Source organism: Lytechinus variegatus, chromosome 13 (genome assembly GCF_018143015.1).
Source record: "Lytechinus variegatus isolate NC3 chromosome 13, Lvar_3.0, whole genome shotgun sequence".
In the NCBI taxonomy this organism is placed as follows: Eukaryota; Metazoa; Echinodermata; class Echinoidea; order Temnopleuroida; family Toxopneustidae; genus Lytechinus; species Lytechinus variegatus.
Window position 1 is genome coordinate 19,243,586 of NC_054752.1, and position 20,062 is coordinate 19,263,647.

The 20,062-nt window shown below is 36.0% G+C and overlaps 2 protein-coding genes across 2 annotated transcripts in view; both read left to right on the forward strand.

Annotated features, from left to right (window-relative positions):
- LOC121426689 (sushi, von Willebrand factor type A, EGF and pentraxin domain-containing protein 1-like) overlaps positions 1-3,875 on the forward strand; it is a 59,726-nt gene extending 55,851 nt beyond the window's left edge. Inside the window, exon 20 of the mRNA XM_041623063.1 lies at positions 3,595-3,875. Within this exon, the coding sequence (XP_041478997.1) occupies positions 3,595-3,875 (281 nt within the window). The remainder of the gene's footprint in view (positions 1-3,594) is intronic.
- A 3,014-nt stretch (positions 3,876-6,889) lies between these two features.
- LOC121426690 (sushi, von Willebrand factor type A, EGF and pentraxin domain-containing protein 1-like) lies at positions 6,890-20,062 on the forward strand. Its single transcript, XM_041623064.1, has 8 exons — positions 6,890-7,129; positions 7,826-8,020; positions 11,394-11,691; positions 11,813-12,063; positions 12,883-13,044; positions 16,052-16,213; positions 18,292-18,337; positions 19,936-20,062. The coding sequence occupies exons 1-8, from the start codon at positions 7,027-7,029 to the stop codon at positions 20,060-20,062; spliced, it is 1,344 nt and encodes a 447-aa protein (XP_041478998.1). The 5' UTR covers positions 6,890-7,026.

Below are 20,062 nucleotides of genomic sequence, written 5' to 3' on the forward strand. Positions count from 1 at the left end.
TAATAGAAGACGCTATAATTCCTTTATAAACACTCAACTCTATTCATGGTCAAGACTACCTCAACTTTGATAATTTCAATATTCATTTTTAAGTGCTTTTGATTTCGTTCGAAGGTAAAGATGTTTGTAATGGTCTTAAAAAGTAACGAAAGTACTTTTTGTTCTGAATTTCGGGCAATGAAATTCAAGAATTGTGCATTTAAGCTACAATGACCGATATGACAGCTTGAGCATCCAATTTATTTTTTAAAGTTCAAATAAATGATATTTTATTCGTTTGTTTTGCACGGCATCTGTATTATGTGTGAATATATAAGTTTCTAGAATTCAAAATGTTTAAACAAATGCAGTGGCGTATCTAGGATTTTCCACAAGGGGGGGGGCAAAATCGCCAAAAAAAGAGTCCTCAAAAAAGGACATTTCACAGCAAAAACAAATTGACAAGAGGGCTAAATTAAACATAGACCTATGTTAAGCTCAAATTTGAATTTCAACGCTGCCCTTAGTTTTCAGCCTTTTTTCCACCAAAAACGTTTGCATTTTATGTTTTTAGTGTTTTTTTTTCACAGTAGCGTTTCAGTGTATTGCTTTAAACGCCATCATTTTTGGACCCAGGTATGATTTATATTGCATCTTTTGCGTGGGGTTTTGCATTTCGTTTACAAAGATGTTAATGTCAATTCCATATCTTTCCTTTTCACCCGACAATGCTGACTGTGCGGGCTCAGTGTGATGAAAAAAAATCTTACCCTCGCCTGAACACTTACTTTCAGAAATTCAATTTCTTAACGGTATGTTCTTCAAAATAAAACAACATGCTCGTGCTAAAGGGCTAAAGCTTAATTGTTCTATTAAAGAAATGAAATCTAAATCTTATTGAATTTTGTCATATACTGAAACCCGAAACGAAAAATTATCAAAAAAATGTGAAAGCGTAACTTTTGAAAATATACACCCCACTGAACTACGCACACCGATACAAGGACACAACGATATCCAGATCAGTGACCAGAGATCGCTCGTTTAATAGTTTGCCTAAGACGTCGATATTGTGGACATAGAGGGCGCTCATGCAGAAACATCTAATCGGAGAGCCAACCGGGGGGTGTCAAAAGAAAAGATAAAAGCGCACGCTTCCGTTTTCGCTGCAAAAGGGAACGCTGTCGTCTTAAATGGCAAGAGCACTGACCCGTAGGAAAGAAAAATGGACAATGGCACGCTGAGCGGGTTCGCCGCAGAATATAAAGGTAAACACGCACGCACACCTTTGACAAGCCGCCTAAAGTCTTCTTTCCGAATCAATACATCAGTGACAAAATTATAATGTCTTCTGTCACTGTAGTTAGAATTCATTCTATTTTCAAAACATAGTCAATTTATATATTTTTGCGGAGGTAACTGATTTCGTCATCAAGACATGTGAGCGTCTTTTTTTCTCTCTTTCAAGCTGGCTCAGCAGTTAGATTTTCATCCTCCTCCTGTACCTCCTCTTCCTCCTCCTCCTCTACCACCACCATAACCTCTTCTTCTTCCTCTTGGACCGCCGGTAGCCCCTTTGGTCCTTTTTCTGGGAGGTATATTTGAAAACGTGGTGTCGCCTTGTAATCTGTTAAAAAATGTGATAATCCGCCACCATTGGGACGGTGTTTTGTAGCAGCGCGGACGGTCGCTGCTCAATCGCTGCCCAGTCATCAGCAGCGCAGCATAAGTGCAACGCGAATGCCTGCAGCGGGCTGAGAACGTGTGCCACATTCCACCCAAAGGGAAAGCGTCGCGGTGGAAACGGTGTGAAGCGTGTAGATCGCAAGTCAGTCGCCTTGTAAATGGAAGCAGCGTAGCAGCATTGTCTTTGGAACGGGCCTGAAGAACACGGGCGATCGGTGCCGCTTTTAATGCGCTTCTACTACGCGTTGGAGCTCCGTTACAGCTACGAATATGTCGTTTGTAATACGCTCTTGACTCGATTATGATGCGCTTTAGCACCTCCGCGATCTTGCTATGTAAGTTTTGAACATGTTCAAAATTTTGTGGCCACCAGGAAGATGGTGGCGATCCTTGCCGCTTCTGAAAAGATCAAGGTACGACGGAGAAGATGGAAAAGATCAAGCCACATTCAAGCTACGATATACCACGCTTTGTCGATTTTTGACGATCGCAGCGGAATCTCCATCTAGTGAGATGGGGGTATTACTGAACATCCTCCCTGAGTTTCGGGTCACATGACCAAGGTCAAATGTAATTTAGGTCAAAGGTCAGTGTAGTAGGTGAAAGGTCAGTTGGTCTCAACAAACTTTGGCCATGTTAAGGGAAATTGCTGAATTGCTATCATTACTTTGATAATAATAATAATAATTGGCATTTATTAGCGCTTTTATCAATCTACGACTGTTCAAAGCGCTTCACAATTATTATTACCCGGTCACATGATTCATAGCATTTCAAGCAGCCTGTTAGGTGCGGTTGTTTCCTACCGGTAACTTTGAAAGTTTATGAATCTAGTTCATGAAAATTAAACATAATATCAATCAAGTATCGTTTAACTTCCTGTGCTGTTTTGATTTCACATGATCAAGGTCAATTTTCATTTGACGTCATCGAACTTTGGCCTTGTTGGCGGGTATTTGTTGAACTGCCATCATAACTTTGAAAGTTTAAGGATCTATCTTAATAAGAAATGCAATGGGAATGCTTGTTACAATCAAGATGGATAATTTTCCACAAAGGGAGAAGAAAAATGCGCTAAGTTTGTTGACCTCAAATGACCTTTGATCTTGCATTGAGATTGAGAAAATTGTTAGTAATTTCATTTCCTTTGTGATATTAAATGTTAATCGCATATCATTCTCATTTAATTTGATCTAGTATTCTGAAAATAATGAACAAAATATTTATTTTTAATAGGGTTAATTGAACTTTAGGTTGAACCATATTTAATACTCATGAAATTAATGCCACCAACAGCACAAAGTTCTCACTTCTGCTATGCAGAAATACATGATAAATAAAATAATGATAATAATGCTAATGACAACAATAATGTCATTATTATTATTATAATTAATGATTTTCATCATCTGCCCAAACAATTCAGAATATCGAAAAAGCATCATTCCATAAACAATGTATATCCCTTTTGAAAGCATGTGTAGTGTACATGTGCTGACATCACACGTGTCATTCAGGCACTAATACACTAAATCAACTTTTACATGAAATTCATGAAAATTCTGCCATGTCTTCACTGTCTTGGCATACATAATATTTGGCTTGAAACTTGCTGACAAAGCACAATCAAGCATCTGCCAGAGTACTCCTTTCAATTCCTGTGTAAAAATATCAGAAAATGCCTACTAAAATTCTGAACATTTCTTGAAAATCCCCCAAAATTGCCGAAAATTCCCAATAAATTCCCGTGGAGAATTTCCACCGCGAAAATTCCCGGGAAGTTTGCAACCCTACACTGGTTTATCCTGTATTAACTTTACGAAGAGAAATACAAAAGTGAGTGTCCTTTTGAAAACTGTATTTGATTCTTCTACAACATGTACAATGACTTCATACCTTTTCACACTTTTCTTGTTTTATCCTTCACAGACATCACCGCACCAATCTTGAAATCCTGTCCATCTCCAATTACTCTTACAAGGACCGAGGCTTGGGGTGTGACAGCAACCTTTGCTCCTCCTACCGCTACTGATTCTCTAGACGGTAGTAATCTTCGTGTCTTAACGTTGCCATCTGATCTTGCGTCCCCGTACAACCTCACTGAGGACAGCACATTCATCTACACGTTCTTTGACATGGCCGGAAATAATGTATCATGTTCTTTTACAGTTTATGTTCAAGGCAAGGAATTTCAATTGAACATATTTTAACATTTTCGTTGATTAATATCAATAACTGGTAATAAGATGGAACCATTATTTATTAAACAGCACACCGCCAAAATGTATTATCAACGCAACATATAATGTTTAGGTCTAAATGAATTTTGAGCAGACAATACAATCTGGTAAATGATGCCCTCTTCCCCGGACCTGTTTGTACAAGATATTTGGCATTCTGCCAGCATTTCTTATTCCAATAAAATTTGCAGCATCCCATGTGAGAGGATTCTCTAAATTTGGTTCGAAAAGAAACTGTTCAAATTTTACAAGGGCACTGCACAAAGTCCAGTCAGTCAAAATGAGCAATATTTATAAACAGGCAGAGGCGTCGATCTTGGGGTGAGGGGGGGCATGGGGGCGATCGCCCCGACGATGAAAATATTAGGGGGCAAACATATTGTTTTGCTCCCCCCAATAATTCCAAATGTGCAAAAATAAAATAAGATGGTAATGTTACACAGAAATCAGCAAGCGAGATTGAGATACACAACTCCTTCTTTATTCAAAATCGTGCTCAAAATGTCTGCTTTTAAAAATTTTCAGCTCACGCTTCGCCCTCGCATTATTTCTATAGCTAAAACCTATACTTTTCATGATTAAAAAGGAGAATAGAATCTCCCGTTTTCAGTTCTAAACCTCAAAAAAGCCCCGCTTCGATTTGCAATAATCTTTTGTTGGATATATATCTTGTTCTGTTGATGGATGTAAAAACATCCATTAAATTGTCAGTTTTATTCAGATCGAAATAGCAAAATTTTCAGCTTGTGTTTCGCGCTCGCTTCTATTGTTCTTTTAGATACCTATCTTAATCATTATTACCACAAATGCTTAGATTATCAAGATTTTAGGTCAGATTATAAAAAAATTCAGCTCACTCTCGGCACTCGCATTATCTGTGTAGTGAGATATGTATCCTCATAAATTACTCCCAACAGCCCTAAGCAGGTACTTTTTTTCTGTTTTCAATTCAGTATGCTAAAAAAATTTAAGCTCGCGCTTTGAGCTCGCATTTGTTGGTAAGATATGTGTCTCTTTCTCATGAGTCGTAAATATATATGCCTGTGTGTTGATGTGGGTAGGTTTGTTTGTTTTTTGTGATCGAGCGCCTTTGAAACGTTGATTCATGATTTTGCCCCCCCCCCCTAATCTGAAAAATGGATCGACGCCCATGTACACAGGCAAGCTTAGATTTTAACAAAGCACATGTCAATAATTAAGAGATTGGTTTTATCACAGAGAGGTTTTATATAAAACCCCTCACATCGATTGGTTTCAAAATCCAAATCCAAAAAAATAGATAAAAAAGATAAATGAAAATAAAATTAGATTAAACAAACTTCTGAGTTTATCACACTTTCACATGCATGTTAAAGTGACTGGCTTAGTCAGAAAGAAGCTACAAGAAATTAAATTCCAAATTTTAAATGACTGGAACAATCACACAGCCACACACAGATCCCTCGGGATGCGCCGTTAAGCGTTGAATGATCCGAACATTGTGTTTATTTGTGTATGACTGAGGGCATGTTTATGCTTCCACTTTTCAGGCCAGAATCAGCGTTTCCATACTTGATTAGTCCGAAACACGGTTACGCCAATGCTTACTTTCATTTAAACGACGTTTCCGAACGTCGATTGTAAGCTTATGACAAAAAGGTGCGTTTCTAACCGTCCTTTGACCAGAATCAGGGTTTCTGGGGAAGTATAAACAGGACCACGATCGTAAACGTCTTTATTAAAATGACGTCATTTGGTACGTGCTTCCGATGAGATGAACATCCGCGGACAATAGGCCCCACAGTTGCATGGTTCTCTTAAAGCATTGAGCTATGTTAATATCCTCATGCTTACAGGAGTTGCCCTCCACTGAATTACCATGGAGCCATTAACTCTCAACTCTGGTTATAACAATGGCCAATGTTCATTTGCATGTGTGATTACTGAATAGAGTACTATCTCTATCACGAAAAATGTCGGGGAATTAAAAAAGAAAGAATAAAATCCAGAACATGAGTTATGATGAGGAGACATCGCTGAACCAGAAGCGCCAGTAGCATTAACAAATTGATGTATTATTATTTCTTATGTTTTGTCATACTGTTATTCTCACCATGGTGGAAGTGCTATAGCTGTGTCAAGAAGCTCCATGCAATTACTAAAAGATCAGAAATTGTTCGAAGTTGAAATAATAATCGACCATTACAACATTCAGAATGAAAGAAAAAAAAATTGAAAAGGGGCGCGCTAGATTTAACCTTGCTTTCCTGCTCAACGAAAATTATGCCGCGGAGCCAGCTGCAAATTGCAATTTCGCCTCTGATAAATCATGGAAAAATTAAGCATAAACAGCACTCACAGAACCACGTTTGCGATCGGCGTTCTGAAACAACGTTTGGAAACGCTGATTCTGTCTCCGTGCGGGAAGCACAAACCATTCCGTTAGTAGCTCCATACGGAGATGCACAAACACACACACCGTTTTCAGTTTATCCCCGCTTACCGGGACATTCTCAGTGGCTGTGTGATAGCTCCAGTCAGTATTTTTTTTTGTATATATTTATTGTATGGACCAGGCTGAGATGACCAGAGGGAGCCTTCAGATTAAATTCATATAACCCTTTGCCTCCTTGCACAAAGCCCATGTGAATTATGCTTGTGATGGGTTCAAGAAGGCACAGGTGTTGGGTTTGGGGTATAATGCTTACTAGTTCTCATCGGAAATCGGACCCACTTTGGGTGCGCCATCTTGCCTGATGGCTTTTTTGTTTCAAATTCTTTCTTGAAGAAGCCTTTAGAAAGAAACAACAAGACAGATTCAGTTACGCTGTAATGGGACTGGAGTCAGCAATATACAATGTATTTGTTTTTCCTTCCAATTTCGTACCTGGTTCCTGTTAGAGAAACAGTTACAAGTATTTATATGTACAAATAGCTAGATTTTGCTCATTCTCTAACATGGCACTTCCTGATAACATTTTTCTTTCCGAATTCAGACGAACTTAACCCAGTTGTTGAACACTGTCCTAACAACACTGAAGTTACCACCAGCCAACAATTGACTGAGGTCACCTGGGATCCGCCCATATTTTCGGAACCTACGGGAGACCCCTTAGAAATTTCCTGCAACTATGAGGACAGCATGGCAACCCTGGCTATTGACAAGGATCATTTGATAGAATGCAAGGCAACAAACCTTGATAATTCTAAAACCACTACCTGCAGCTTCATCATAAGCGTTAAAAGTAAGATATTACATAAAACAATTACCATGGTATCTTGATAAGATGTTTTCGTTTTTAAATAGTAGTATACTTTATATTCTATGATGAGCCTTTTGTTGATAATACTCAGACCCATTTGTTCATATATCTGCAAACATTGCCCCTATAAAGCCCGTTTCACACTATCCAATCCGCTGCGACGCGATTTTTCAAGAAGTCGCATTTTGCATTAGATATGAAGTTCCAAGAAGTAAAAGTATTTCACTTAAAGTTTGGCATATTGTTAGGAAAAATAAAATCATTGTTTTACTCTGGCAAGCCCTATGGTCAGAGTAATGTCCAAATCGGCTTTGAGTTGCGGCCGATGATGATGCCATTACGATTTGGAATTGAATTTGTTTTATTCATTCAGGAAGGCTATAACTTACATGAATTTCGATTTCAGTGGTCCTACCACTATTTTGAACTACGATCCGTCATATTTTATTAGTTGGAATATCCATATCCAAGGTTTTCACAATTAATGTGAAATTCTGCTCGCAAGGAATTGCATAGTGTGAGGGCTTTAATCATTTACATGTATCTCCCATTGTCTCAACTACAGAAGGAGTTAACAGGTCGAGAATATAAATAGCTCATTCCTTCTCTGTATTCTTATGAAAAATGTATATATTTTCAAAATGGTAAGAATTGTTATTTCTTCCTATTCCCTGACAGGAGTTCCCTGCCAAGGCCTAGATCCCCCGAGTAATGGAGCTCTGGCTTGTAACCTGTGGACTGGTGGCACATTTTGCTCAATCTATTGCAACGAAGCGTTTGACATTCCAAGATCATCTCTGGAAGTCCCTGAAAATTATGTGTGTGATATATCTGGCCAATGGAACCCACATGACACAGTACCTGACTGCACAGGTATTTTTTCCCAACTTTTGCCCTCCAAATGCCTTTTATTGATTCACATAATTTCAAAATATACAAGAGCAAACATTATTACACAATCAATAAATTAACTGAATGAAATGAACTAAATAAAATGAACTCAAACAATAATAATACTTAAACATTTCTCTCAATTAAATAAAGAATGAAATGACATCCATTTAGCATTAATTTTTTTAAACAGACCCGATATAGAACTGACATATCTCTCATCTTTATACTATTGAATCTTATTTTTTCTTTGCATGTGTAAACACTGGCTTTTTTTTTACTATTTAACTTTTAAAAAAATGCTCTTGATTATACATACCAAACAATTCAATGCACAATTTTTTTTCATCAAAACCAAGGATTACATTTTTCAAACTAAACTTAATGTGTGCCTGAAAACATTTCATTAATCCAATTTTCTGTTTTCTTACACTAAATTTACTGTCATAAAAAAGTGTACAATATCTTCCAACTCCCTATTACAAAATGATCATTTTACACAATCTTAATCTTATTTTTAACAATCTTCATTTTAAGACTGCACAGGTATTTTGCCCATCATTATTGTATCCCCGAACAAAGTCCGCAGGATTCTATGGATTTGGCCTCGTCGCGCCGCCGCATAGTGGGCCAGAATTAGTTGAAAGTGCGACAAAGTTATATTCCGTGTTATATTTTTACTATAGCACCTTGATTAACAGTAATTCTGGGCTTAGAATCGACTGAACATAGTTTAAAGCCGATATGACGTCACTTTGATACCAAATTTTGATTGGCTACTTAAAACCTATCTGCGAAAAGACAAATTACGCTAAACAATGTGCAGTATGTAAACTTTGTGTTATATGTTACTTTAAGATTGACCAGAGTGATTGTTGGTTTATGTTTTTCACATGCCTAAAAAGTGTTTATGAGATCCTGAAAATAATGTTATGGCATCAAAATGATCATTAGATGTTAAAAACCACTTAAAAATCTGAAAAAAATATTCACCGTGCTTTATCAAGCGGTGTAGACTTGGGTAAAACGCAGAGTATACATTATAACACCACGAATGTTTTACTATGAGGAGGGCTTTTGGCTGAAATTATTCTACAGATGATTTTTTTTTCTCTGGAAGAGGGGCATGTAGTCCCTATATGCGTTATCAACCTTTATTTTGTTTGCTTTATGCCCTGAATACATGTCATTTTCATGGAATGGAAGGGGAATCGTCCTTGCCGAGCAAAAATGAAGGGCAATGTACACCCCACACGGTGCACTGCGATGACTGCGTGGTATAAAAAATTACCGTTTTTTAAAACAGGTTTTGGGGTGTTGTGTCAAGTAAAATCGGCTCTAACATGAAAACAGGCAAAAATGGGTGGCTACATTTGGTAACGACTTAGAGGTTAGACATCTTGCAAAATGATGATTATAGAATTTAAACGGAAATCCACGGAAATCTAAACGTTTTTAATGTAAATGCAAAAAAAACATGGATTACCCGCCTATTTCAAGGAATAATTATCCTATAAACCTCCTGAAATGTGTCTTTTATCTACTTTGAACCCTTTCACATAAAAAAAGAATATATCAGGATTATGTGGGTGCCATTTCAGATTCCTACATGAAAACCTGTGAAATGGCCTGTTTTTGTCTCACCTGCATAGCAGAGTGAGACTATAGGCGCCGCTTTTCCGAAGGCGGCGGCAGCGTCAACATCAAATCTTAACCTAAGGTTAAGTTTTTGAAATGACATCATAACTTAGAAAGTATATGGACCTAGTTCATGAAACTTGGCCATATAGTTAATCAAGTATTACTGAACATCCTATTAAATTTTCATGTCACATGACCAAGGTCAAAGGTCATTTAGGGTCAATGAACTTAGACCATGTTGGGGAATCAACATCAAAATCTTAACCTGAGGTTAAGTTTTTGAAATGTCATCATAACTTAGAAAATATATGGACCTAGTTCATTAAACTTGGACATAAGGTTAATCAAGTATCATCAAATATCCTGCATGAGTTTCACGTCACATGACCAAGGTCAAAGGTCATTTAGGGTCAATGAACTTTGGCCGATTTGGGGGTATCTGTTGAATTACAATAAAAACTTTAAAAGTTTTTGGATCTGATTCATGAAACTTGGACATAATAGTAATCAAGTATCACTGAACATCCTGTGCAAGTTTCAGGTCACATGATCAAGGTCAAAGGTCATTTAGGGTCAATGAACTTTGGCCGAATTGGGGGTATTTGTTGAATTACCATCATAACTTTGAAAGTATGTTGGTCTAGTTCATAAAACGTGGAAATAAGAGTAACCAAGTATCACTGAACATCTTGTGCGAGTTATAGTAGTTTTCAAAGTCAGCACTGCTGCTATGTTGAATCGCGTATTGCAGGTGAGACGGCCAGAGGCATTCCACTTGTTTTTACAAGGGGGCTCCTTCCTTTTAGAAAATAACATTTCAGTTTCTGTCCTTTCTAAAATCCGAAGGTAATAAACTGTTGTTTGGCACTAGTCGCACAACTATTTTAAGTTGAAAGCTATGCAACCAATGATTTATTGTAAGAGGGCAATACTAGTAATCGACATCAAACTTTTAGAATTTTAAACCAGTGAACTTGTTTAAAGGACATGTGATATGACAAAACACAAAACCAATTAAATAATGGAACAATTTGGAGAAAACAGAGGAAATGGGTATAATAATTTAATGGGCCTCTCACCATATTTTACCCCCTCAGTGACGATGAAAATCAGACCTGATGTTTCTGTAAGAACCCCCCACCCACAATTTTTTTTTTTACTCTTCAAATGATATTTCATGGCCCTCAGTCCAAAAATCCATCAACTGCCCCTGGATATTTAGCGGTAGATCGCCCCCCCCCCAAAAAAAAAACATGTTGTTTTGTTTTTTCATGAGAACCATCTTGTTACACTTATCGTTTGAGATTCTTCAGATTTTGAACAATTTACACTGAAAAACGTAAGAAAGGAAAGCCATGAATGTAGTCTATAGTATTATGCTCACCATCCAAGATAGATTGCTCCTGTGTAAAAAAAAATTACTTATCATTAAATGTAATTTTCCTTGTTTGCTTTGCTTTATTATTTTCATCGATCAGTATCAGCTCTTTATTTGGTGAAGTTGGATTGCCATGGCAATAATGCACCAATACGTAAATTTATTACGATTATCAAAAATCAATAACGTTGTAGGTTGTTTTCAGATAATCATTCTTAGTTAGAAACATATTTTAATTTCTTTTTCTTCTCCATCTTAACAAAGTTTGGTTCATTATCTAGAACAAATGCGAGTCCTTGATTCTAAGTCTATCTTGTTGTTTTTTCCCTTGAATAGAGACACGGAATGGAAGGCGAATAAACCTTCCAAGTGAAGTACATTACTATAGTGGCTCCTGCGGTACTAATCAAACCAATCTACAGATCGCAAGTGCATTCCTCAATGCCTTTCAGCTTTCAGGATTTTCAAGCATCTGCACGGATAATGATGGATGTGCAGTGGAAAATGTACAGGTTACGTGTGGACCCATCGATGGAGGAAATGGACGACGGAAGCGGGATCTTGTGCAAAGGAAGTATGGACATAAGGAAGGCCCTGTGAAGAAACTAGAGAAGAGAGAAATTTCCGAATACAGGTAGTGTACATTTGTATTTAAACCAAATTTTACTTCAACCAAACGGCCAAATTTGTTCACAAATCCTTTAAGTGTGGATTATTCTGTATGCACGTAATTGCTTGCATTTTCTCTCCATCAGGTTTACTGTCAGATTTTGGTTCGGACGAAATCTGACGGTCACTGAAGACCAAGACCCATTTGATGCAGTTTTGGACTCAGAGGGTGAAATGATCGATCTTGTGGAAACTCTCGTCGAAAATGGTGATTTGGACCTCGGATCAACTGTTTCTGGTGTTTCTTTAGATCTAGACAAATCTTCTGTCTCATTTGAGCTCGCAGAACTGCTGTGCGATCCTCCATACACAGCAAACAATGATGATTATTATTGTGGTAAGACCATTAATGTAGCTTTTACAGTTCATGAATTATCTCAATTGTTATTGACATAAAGTATTATTTTTCTTATGTGATATGAGGACTTTCAAAACTAATATGTTATTATGTAAATAATGAATTATTGATGGAAAATTTTCTTGGATAATTGCTTGACCTTGTAAATATTTCCGAAATGCAAAAAAGATAGCGCCTCGAAATTGTATGACTTTTTTCTTTGAAGTCTCATGCAACTGTCAAGACCAAATTCCTTACAAACTGGTATGGCATCACAACGCCACATGACTTGTTACGAGACAATTAATGTCATGCCGAAAATGGCTCTTTTTTATACTTTGTGTACAAAGTCCATGGGAGATGTAATTCATAAAAAGGTGATTATTTTTCATTCTAATTGTTCTGCTCAATTGACTTGGGGTTTGATCTAGTTAAATGGTTTATAATCATTTCCATTTAAGACATAATATTAATAATAATAATATAGGTATATTTACCCAGGGTAGCCATTTCAGTTTCGAAAACTGTTCTACCAACGGGCCCTGCTATTATTACATAATGATAAACAAAAGATGAAAAAAGGCAAAAAATACATAAAAATTCTAAGAACAAAGGATAAATTGGCTTTTGCAATTTTTGTGGAAGCCTCTAAATTAAATTACAAAGGTGACATCTGGAAAAAAGAAAAATTGAAGTGAAATTGGATGTTAAATATTGAAATGTGTTTAACAAATGATTTTTTCTAAGTGTAAACTTTTTTTGATACGCACTGTATAACCACATACTACAAGTCATTTGTATTTTCGTATTAATGAGTAGTACCATGTGGAAGGGGTTTTCATTATGACAATGAAACTCAGGAGTGTCTACAGTGTGAAGTGGGGACCTACCAAGACTCCCATGCCCAGTTCACATGTCAACAGTGCCCTGAAGGACAGTCTACACTTGATGTTGGATCCGTCAACATAACCCAGTGTAGAGGTATATACCTGTGATTTCTTAATTGCAATTGTTTGACTTTGTAGGAAGTTAACTGCAGACATATACATCTTGCTGAAGATATATAATGTAATGATACAAATACCTAAAGATAAATAAGATATTTATTTTATGCTGGATGACTCAGAATGGAATACCAGACATATTCTAAAAGTTTGGGCAAACATTCCATGAATCGTAGATGAGTGAAATATTGGCCCTAATGAGTGGAATTATGGTATTCCATGAACAGCCATTCAATATAATTATTATCCACCCCCCCCCCCCCCCCCCAAAAAAAGGGAGAAATTTGATTAAACAAGCCAATGAAGTCATGTCACTTATCACGTAGGGCTCATCACTTCATAAGATATGTTGGTTGTTGACATGTGACTTACATGTATTTCATTATGACGCCATTAAGTGCCATTGTGCTCTAGATCTATGTAATGCTGGGCATCACATTTTTTTTTAATGTGTTGTACACGTTGTATATTTCACACCAATCGCGCATGCGCACTACACTGTTGAATACAGTCTTATATTCAACTGCAAGTTTTGTACAGGAGCATATGGGATTTTCATCGGATTTCAGTCCTTGTCGGTGTACGCTCTGGTATTGAATGGGTAATTGATGCTCACCAAAGTACGCGTCTGAGATGCATGGCTAAAACACTCTAAATAGATGATAATAAAAAAATACCGTCCAGAATGTTAAAATTTTCAGGTCATCGATCATTAGATAAGATAACTTAAGATTGATTTTATATATACACAGTTAAAAAGCCCAACTGATATCCATTGGGGCCGTTTGGAACATAATATACAATGGACATAGTAAACATTATAAAACCAGTGTTGAACAAACAATATATATGAAAAGAAAAGGTTAAACTAAACTTAAGAATCAATGAAATATTACAGAAGAATTATTGAAACGTGAAGATGAGGGGAGGAGAAGAAATGAAAGGAAGAAGAAGGGAAAAGTGAGAAAGAGAAGAAAAAGACAAAAGAGAAGATAACAAAAAAGGAAAGAAGAAGAGAAAAAAAGAAAAAAAAGGAAAGAAAAGAGTAATAATGATAATAAGAAGAAGACGAAGAAATTATATACCGTTCTCAAAAACATCAATAACATACAACATGAAATACCTATCGGTAATTCGAACAAAGCGGGGCAAACAGGATAATAGTAAATGTGAAAGAACATGAAAAAGTAAAATGTCAAAGTAAATACATGTTTCTATTAATGGACAATTGAGCACAAGAAAATGAATACATGTTTATCAATGTTAAATAATAATAATAATAAACATTGCTTATATAGCGCATATAACGATGTTAAAATCATGTCTCTATGCGCTTAGAAAGAATGGAGAAGAAAGAAAAGCCTGTTCACAGAGGAGCAAATATATAATCAATTAATGGGTACATGTATATCTTATTTTACGAAAAGGAATGTCTTCAAAGGGACTTAAAGGATTCTACATTATTAGCTTGTTTAACAATATCAGGTAATTTATTCCAAAGCTAAACACATAAAAATGACTGGAAAATTTATAACTAAACACTGAAAATAATTATAAAGCATTAAAAACTTGGTTGATACTGAAGCTTGCCATATATAGAGCAAAACATATGAAATCATTGCAAACTAATACATGTACTGGGAACAGTGAATAGAAATTGTTAATGTTTGATAAAAACAATTAAACAGAATAGTCATTGTGATCCACATCACAAAGATAATCTCTTAAGACCTGTTTTAAAATTGTGTTTCGTTTGTGCTGCTTGAATAATTGTGGGCAATAAGTTCCACATACTGGCGCCTCTGTACATAAACATACGCTTTGCAGATTCAGTCTTTATTTGCATTATTTCTAAATTGAGATTCCCACTTGTGTTATGTAATCGTTCTTTAAGGGAAAATCTATTGATTAGGTATGAAGGGGCCAAGTTATTGAGTATGTTAAACATCATTAGTGCAACACTTTCTTTTCTTTTCGTTTCAATGTATCCAATTTTATAGTTCATTTAGATTATCGTTTCCGGATGAATCCCAGGCGGTATTATTGATAACACGAGCTTCCTGATTTTGTATCTTTTGGAGGCTATCTTTTAGACATTTGCCACAAATCCCCATACTACATCACATGGTGTTCTAGGCTAGTATCATTGTATCCTTGTCAACCATATTTCATATCGATTTTAGCATGAACAAACCGCTACTACATTTCTTCTGTACATTTTGAATGTGTTTTCCCCATGACAAATTTTCATCTAAAATTACTCCTAAATGTTCGCACTGGAAAACTCTTGTTAGGGGGGTTCCATCAATGCGAATATTTATCGATTCATATTTGAATAGTTTCAATCGATTTCTAGTTTTTAGAACAATATATTCAGTTTTTTTATATGTATTTAAACTAAGCTTATTGTGATCAAGCCATTGGTTTACATTTTGCAAATCTTCATTGATTTTGTTTTCTAAAAAGTAAATTAACGCCATCATTATCTTTGTTATGTTAATATGATACTGTCATTTCCTGTAATTTCACTACTATTTCTCCAATTGCAGTAATATCATGTTCTGCAGATTCAACGTGCACATTGTGAAGATATATGCACCCATTTTTTCTCCGAAATTTGCCTATAACAATACAAATTATTTTTTATTCCATATATTGAAATCAGGTAGTCAAATTTAAGTATACATGTACAAAAATAGAATTGTATCACTTAAATGAGAAGATGATACATTGAGGTAAATAAAAAAAAATAAAATAAGATATAAATGTAATCATGTATGAAACTTCCTTAATATTTCATGATCCTTTGATAATTTTATCCACCTTCATACAGGGGGGCATGTGATAGGCATCCTGCCCACTCCATATAATGATACAAAAATAAATTAACGCCATCATTATCATTGTTATGTTCATATATGATACTGTCATTTCCTGTAATTTCAGTACTATTACTCCAATTTCATTAATATCATGTTCTGCAGATATTTGCCAGCCCGGCCAAAGCTCAGACTCTGGACTAGCACCATGCTATCCTTGCCAGATAGGTAGCTACCAAGAGGAATTATATTCTACTGAATGCGTCACCTGCCCCAATGGCAGATCAACTAAAAGCAAAGGTTCTAATTCATATCTTGATTGTATTGGTACGTAAAACCTTTTTTTGTTCAGTCTTTTAAACCTAATTTAAAGGGATGTTCCAGGCTTAATATATTCATAATTTGATAAATATAATAAATTTCACATAGCGAAATACTAAAAAGTTTAATCAAATTCGGATAACAAGTAACGAAGTTATTGAATTTTAAGGATTTGCACATAGAGTTATATAAACCTAAACACTAGAGGGCTCACTTGAGATAAATTCATGTTCCGTTTCATTTACGGCGGCCATTTTACATCAGGGCAACGGAGCGCACGCACGACCCACACAGTTTACAGTGGAAAATACACGTAGAGAGCAGTCAGACGATCGACGCGACGGCGACACGAAGAAGGCAACAATGCCAAGCTCTTGTGCCTGCTATGGTTGCTCCAATCGTTGGAAGAGTGGAACGTCTATTTGTTTCCACCGGTAAGAAAGCTCCCGTTGTTATTATGAATGTAAAATTTGTTGAACTTAACGTTAAATTGGGTTGGGAAGTTAGGATGACAGAAGTTGACGTCTAGCTGCTACCTGTAATTTCTGTATGTGGGACTGTACAATTCCAATTGCTGTGTTTTGTGGGCCTGAACTTCTGTCTTCTGAAGACGAAGCTATGCACTACATTGCGAGTCAGAAAAAACGTTGCACTTTTTAAATAAGGTATTCTTTTTTTCAAGAAAATGTAGGATTCAGAGAGAGTTTCTAGCATGTATGGATAGGCCTAGATAGATCTAGCCTAGCTAGGCTAGAGTAAATATTTCTGTCACTTGTCTTTCTCTTGGAAAAAATTTGTTTCAGTGTTGACAATGACAATTGACATGTTGGTTGAGACGTGCAAAACAGCCATGCTCATGTCCATGGCATGACAGCCATTGTTTGTAAAAGTGTAAAAACCCATTTGCGCCAAGTCAGGTGATTACCTGCTGATTCAGAGTCAAAAAGTATTCATACAAATCCTAACGTTTATAGGTCTATAAACTTTACGCTCATTATTTGTGTTACTGCTCTGTCTGTTTCAGCAGGTAATCACTTGACTTGGCGCGAATGGGTTTTTACAATTTATCAAATATAGAAATTAGCCTGAAGTAGTTTAATTTTGATTTGGCTTAGACCATAATGAGCTGCAAAACATACAGCTCTAACAGGAGACAAGTCCTCTACCCATTACCTCAGGTGAGAGTTTGTGTTCGGTCCACTCACTTTCACCACCGTTACACTACGCTAATCAAGTAGTGGAGGGTAACGTAGTGTAACAGGAGTGAAAGGGAGTGGACGAACACAAACCCTCACCTGACGTATCTACTCATTAAATCATGTAAGGTGTTCTTAATGGCGGTGTGTGGCTGTATACACTGCCAAATACAATTAGACTAGACTAGTCCTAGGTCTAGTTAGATACACTCAAGTCTTAATTATCCAATGTACAAGGTTATGATATAACCTTGTCCTCAGAAACCACTGTGTGGTGAAATTACATGAATAAGATTGGCTTTTTTTCTCTTGGTCTTTAATGAATAATATGCTTGATTTTTTGGTACAGTCAGATTTTACTAATAGTAATTCGTCATAAAAAATATGCCTTGGACCAAAACTAAATTTAATTCTTAAAATAATTTTTTTGTGATTAAAAAGGGAGTCTGTGGAGATGGCGATCTGCATCAATTTCAGTTTCCACCAATAAAGGTCACAATTATGCTCAAAATTTAAGTTTTTGAGCGCTCTGGTGGATAAAAAAATGATTCCTAAGTCTATAATGAAAACAAATCATAACTGAATGGAACTGGGTGTTGTTGTTTTTTTCACAAAAGTGATATTTTAAACACTTTTTTGAGTGTGTGTTGTATGTTACATAGACTCACCACAGACAGGGTGGTTGCAGAGTGCAAGTGTCTAGGATGCATTACCATTGTGAGCTGTGCAAATGTGTGTAATGTTTTCGTCTCATGTGTTTTCTCTCTTTCTAATACTTTACATTTTTTATATTTTGATTTTTTTTGGGGGGGGGGGTTAAAATTTTAACATAACACCTAGCTGGACCTAAAGAGAAATTGTATTTCATGGTTTTGAATTATGTTGCAGGTTTCCATTCCATGACAATGAACTATTGCAGAAATGGTGTTCTCGTGTCAGTCGCGACCATTTCAAACCAACCAAATACCATTATGTTTGCAGTGAGCATTTCAAGAAAGAGGATTATTTGTCAGGTAGGTGACGTAGGTCTTTAATATTCCATTAAGAAAGTTAAAGAAAAATCCCTCTCTTGAGTCAGAGTGTCAATAGTATGTTAATGTAATACAAAAATTTGGAATTTTTTCTATTAGTAACACGTAATGAAGGATAAATGCGAGAACATGTAATTTCAATTGAACAAATATTGGTAGTTCAAGCATATCTTTACTTTTTTCTTCCAAAACTTTAAAATTTTGTTAAAAAGAAGAAAGAAATCGTAATGTTGGTCTCTTTTCCTCTGTCTGCATATCAAAGATATGGCCATCCTGCAGTCTGCTTTAGATTCTCTTTGGCATACAATATTTCATATGTGTAATGAAAATGATGTATCTTGTTGGTCTTACGTTTCGTGTTATATGCTCTAAGCTATTTTTGGTAAAAGAAGTGGTAATTAGAAGAAAACACTCTCGAATGTATTCTCATAGTTGACCCTACATGTAGGTTAAGTTAATATAGAACATGCTGTTACGAAGTGCATTTGCAACTAATTAACCAAGTACATGGTCTGCAATAATAAGTGTCCCAAAAATATTTTAGCAGTGAATTGTCAAAGACTACATGTATATGAGTGTAAAAATTTTTTTTTGTGGGGGGGGGGTTAAAGTTAAATTTTTCTTGAATATTAAAGGGGAATCCAACCCAAATAAAAAGTTGTATTTAGAGGAAAAAGAAGGATCAGACAAGTTGATAGGTGAAAGTTTGAACAATATGGGTCAAACGATCAAGTTATGAATTTTCAAAAGTTGTGGAAATCGGTAATCACTATACCTATCTGGCTATCACCTATGGAGACTTCAAATTGGCCGCACATGTGATGTTATAATGATGTCAGGCATACACTTCTACTCTTCCATGTGCCCCAATACATAAAATGACTAAAATCTAATTTTTTAAAAAGTTTTATTTCAAATTATGTTTTTCTTTCATGTGGACATAAAACAATATGCCACCTGGGATATATTTTGATTACTGCCCCAAGGGAATAGCTACTTAAGAGAAAACCAAAAATCCCTGATAATTAAGTTCATGGCCTATGAGGAAGTTGTCCTTGCCCCATGTCATAATTTACTTACATAGTTGCCAATTTTAAATTTACATAAATGTAAATATCAAATTGGCAAGATCTTAATTTTAAAGGAACCATAACTTCCTTATTGCTCAGTGTCCGATTTCTTTCAAACTTTCACCAATCTGTTTTACTTATTTTCTCTTTTCCCACACAACATGTTATGACCAAGGTTGGATTCCCCATTAAATAAGGAAAATGAAACCGCACATTCCATAGAAGTGTGGAAGAAGTCATTTTTATTCTGGACTTAAACCTGTGTTTAGCATATACATGTATTTATGAGATTACCATCCTCTGTGTTTTGAGAAAAATGAGTTAATCTTCTTGCATCTTGAAGCTAAGAAATCTTATAGACAGTTGAAAAGAAAATATTTCTTACTTTGTTTTATATTATATGTTTCCTCTGATGTTATTTTTCACTGCAGGTGTTCATCCAAGGGACGACAGAGAAAACTACAGGCATACCCTGACAGCACAGGCAGTCCCTTCTTTGTTTCCGTGTCATCCACCCCTCAAGCAGCCTGTCATCCATCAGAGGAAGCCTCCCATTAA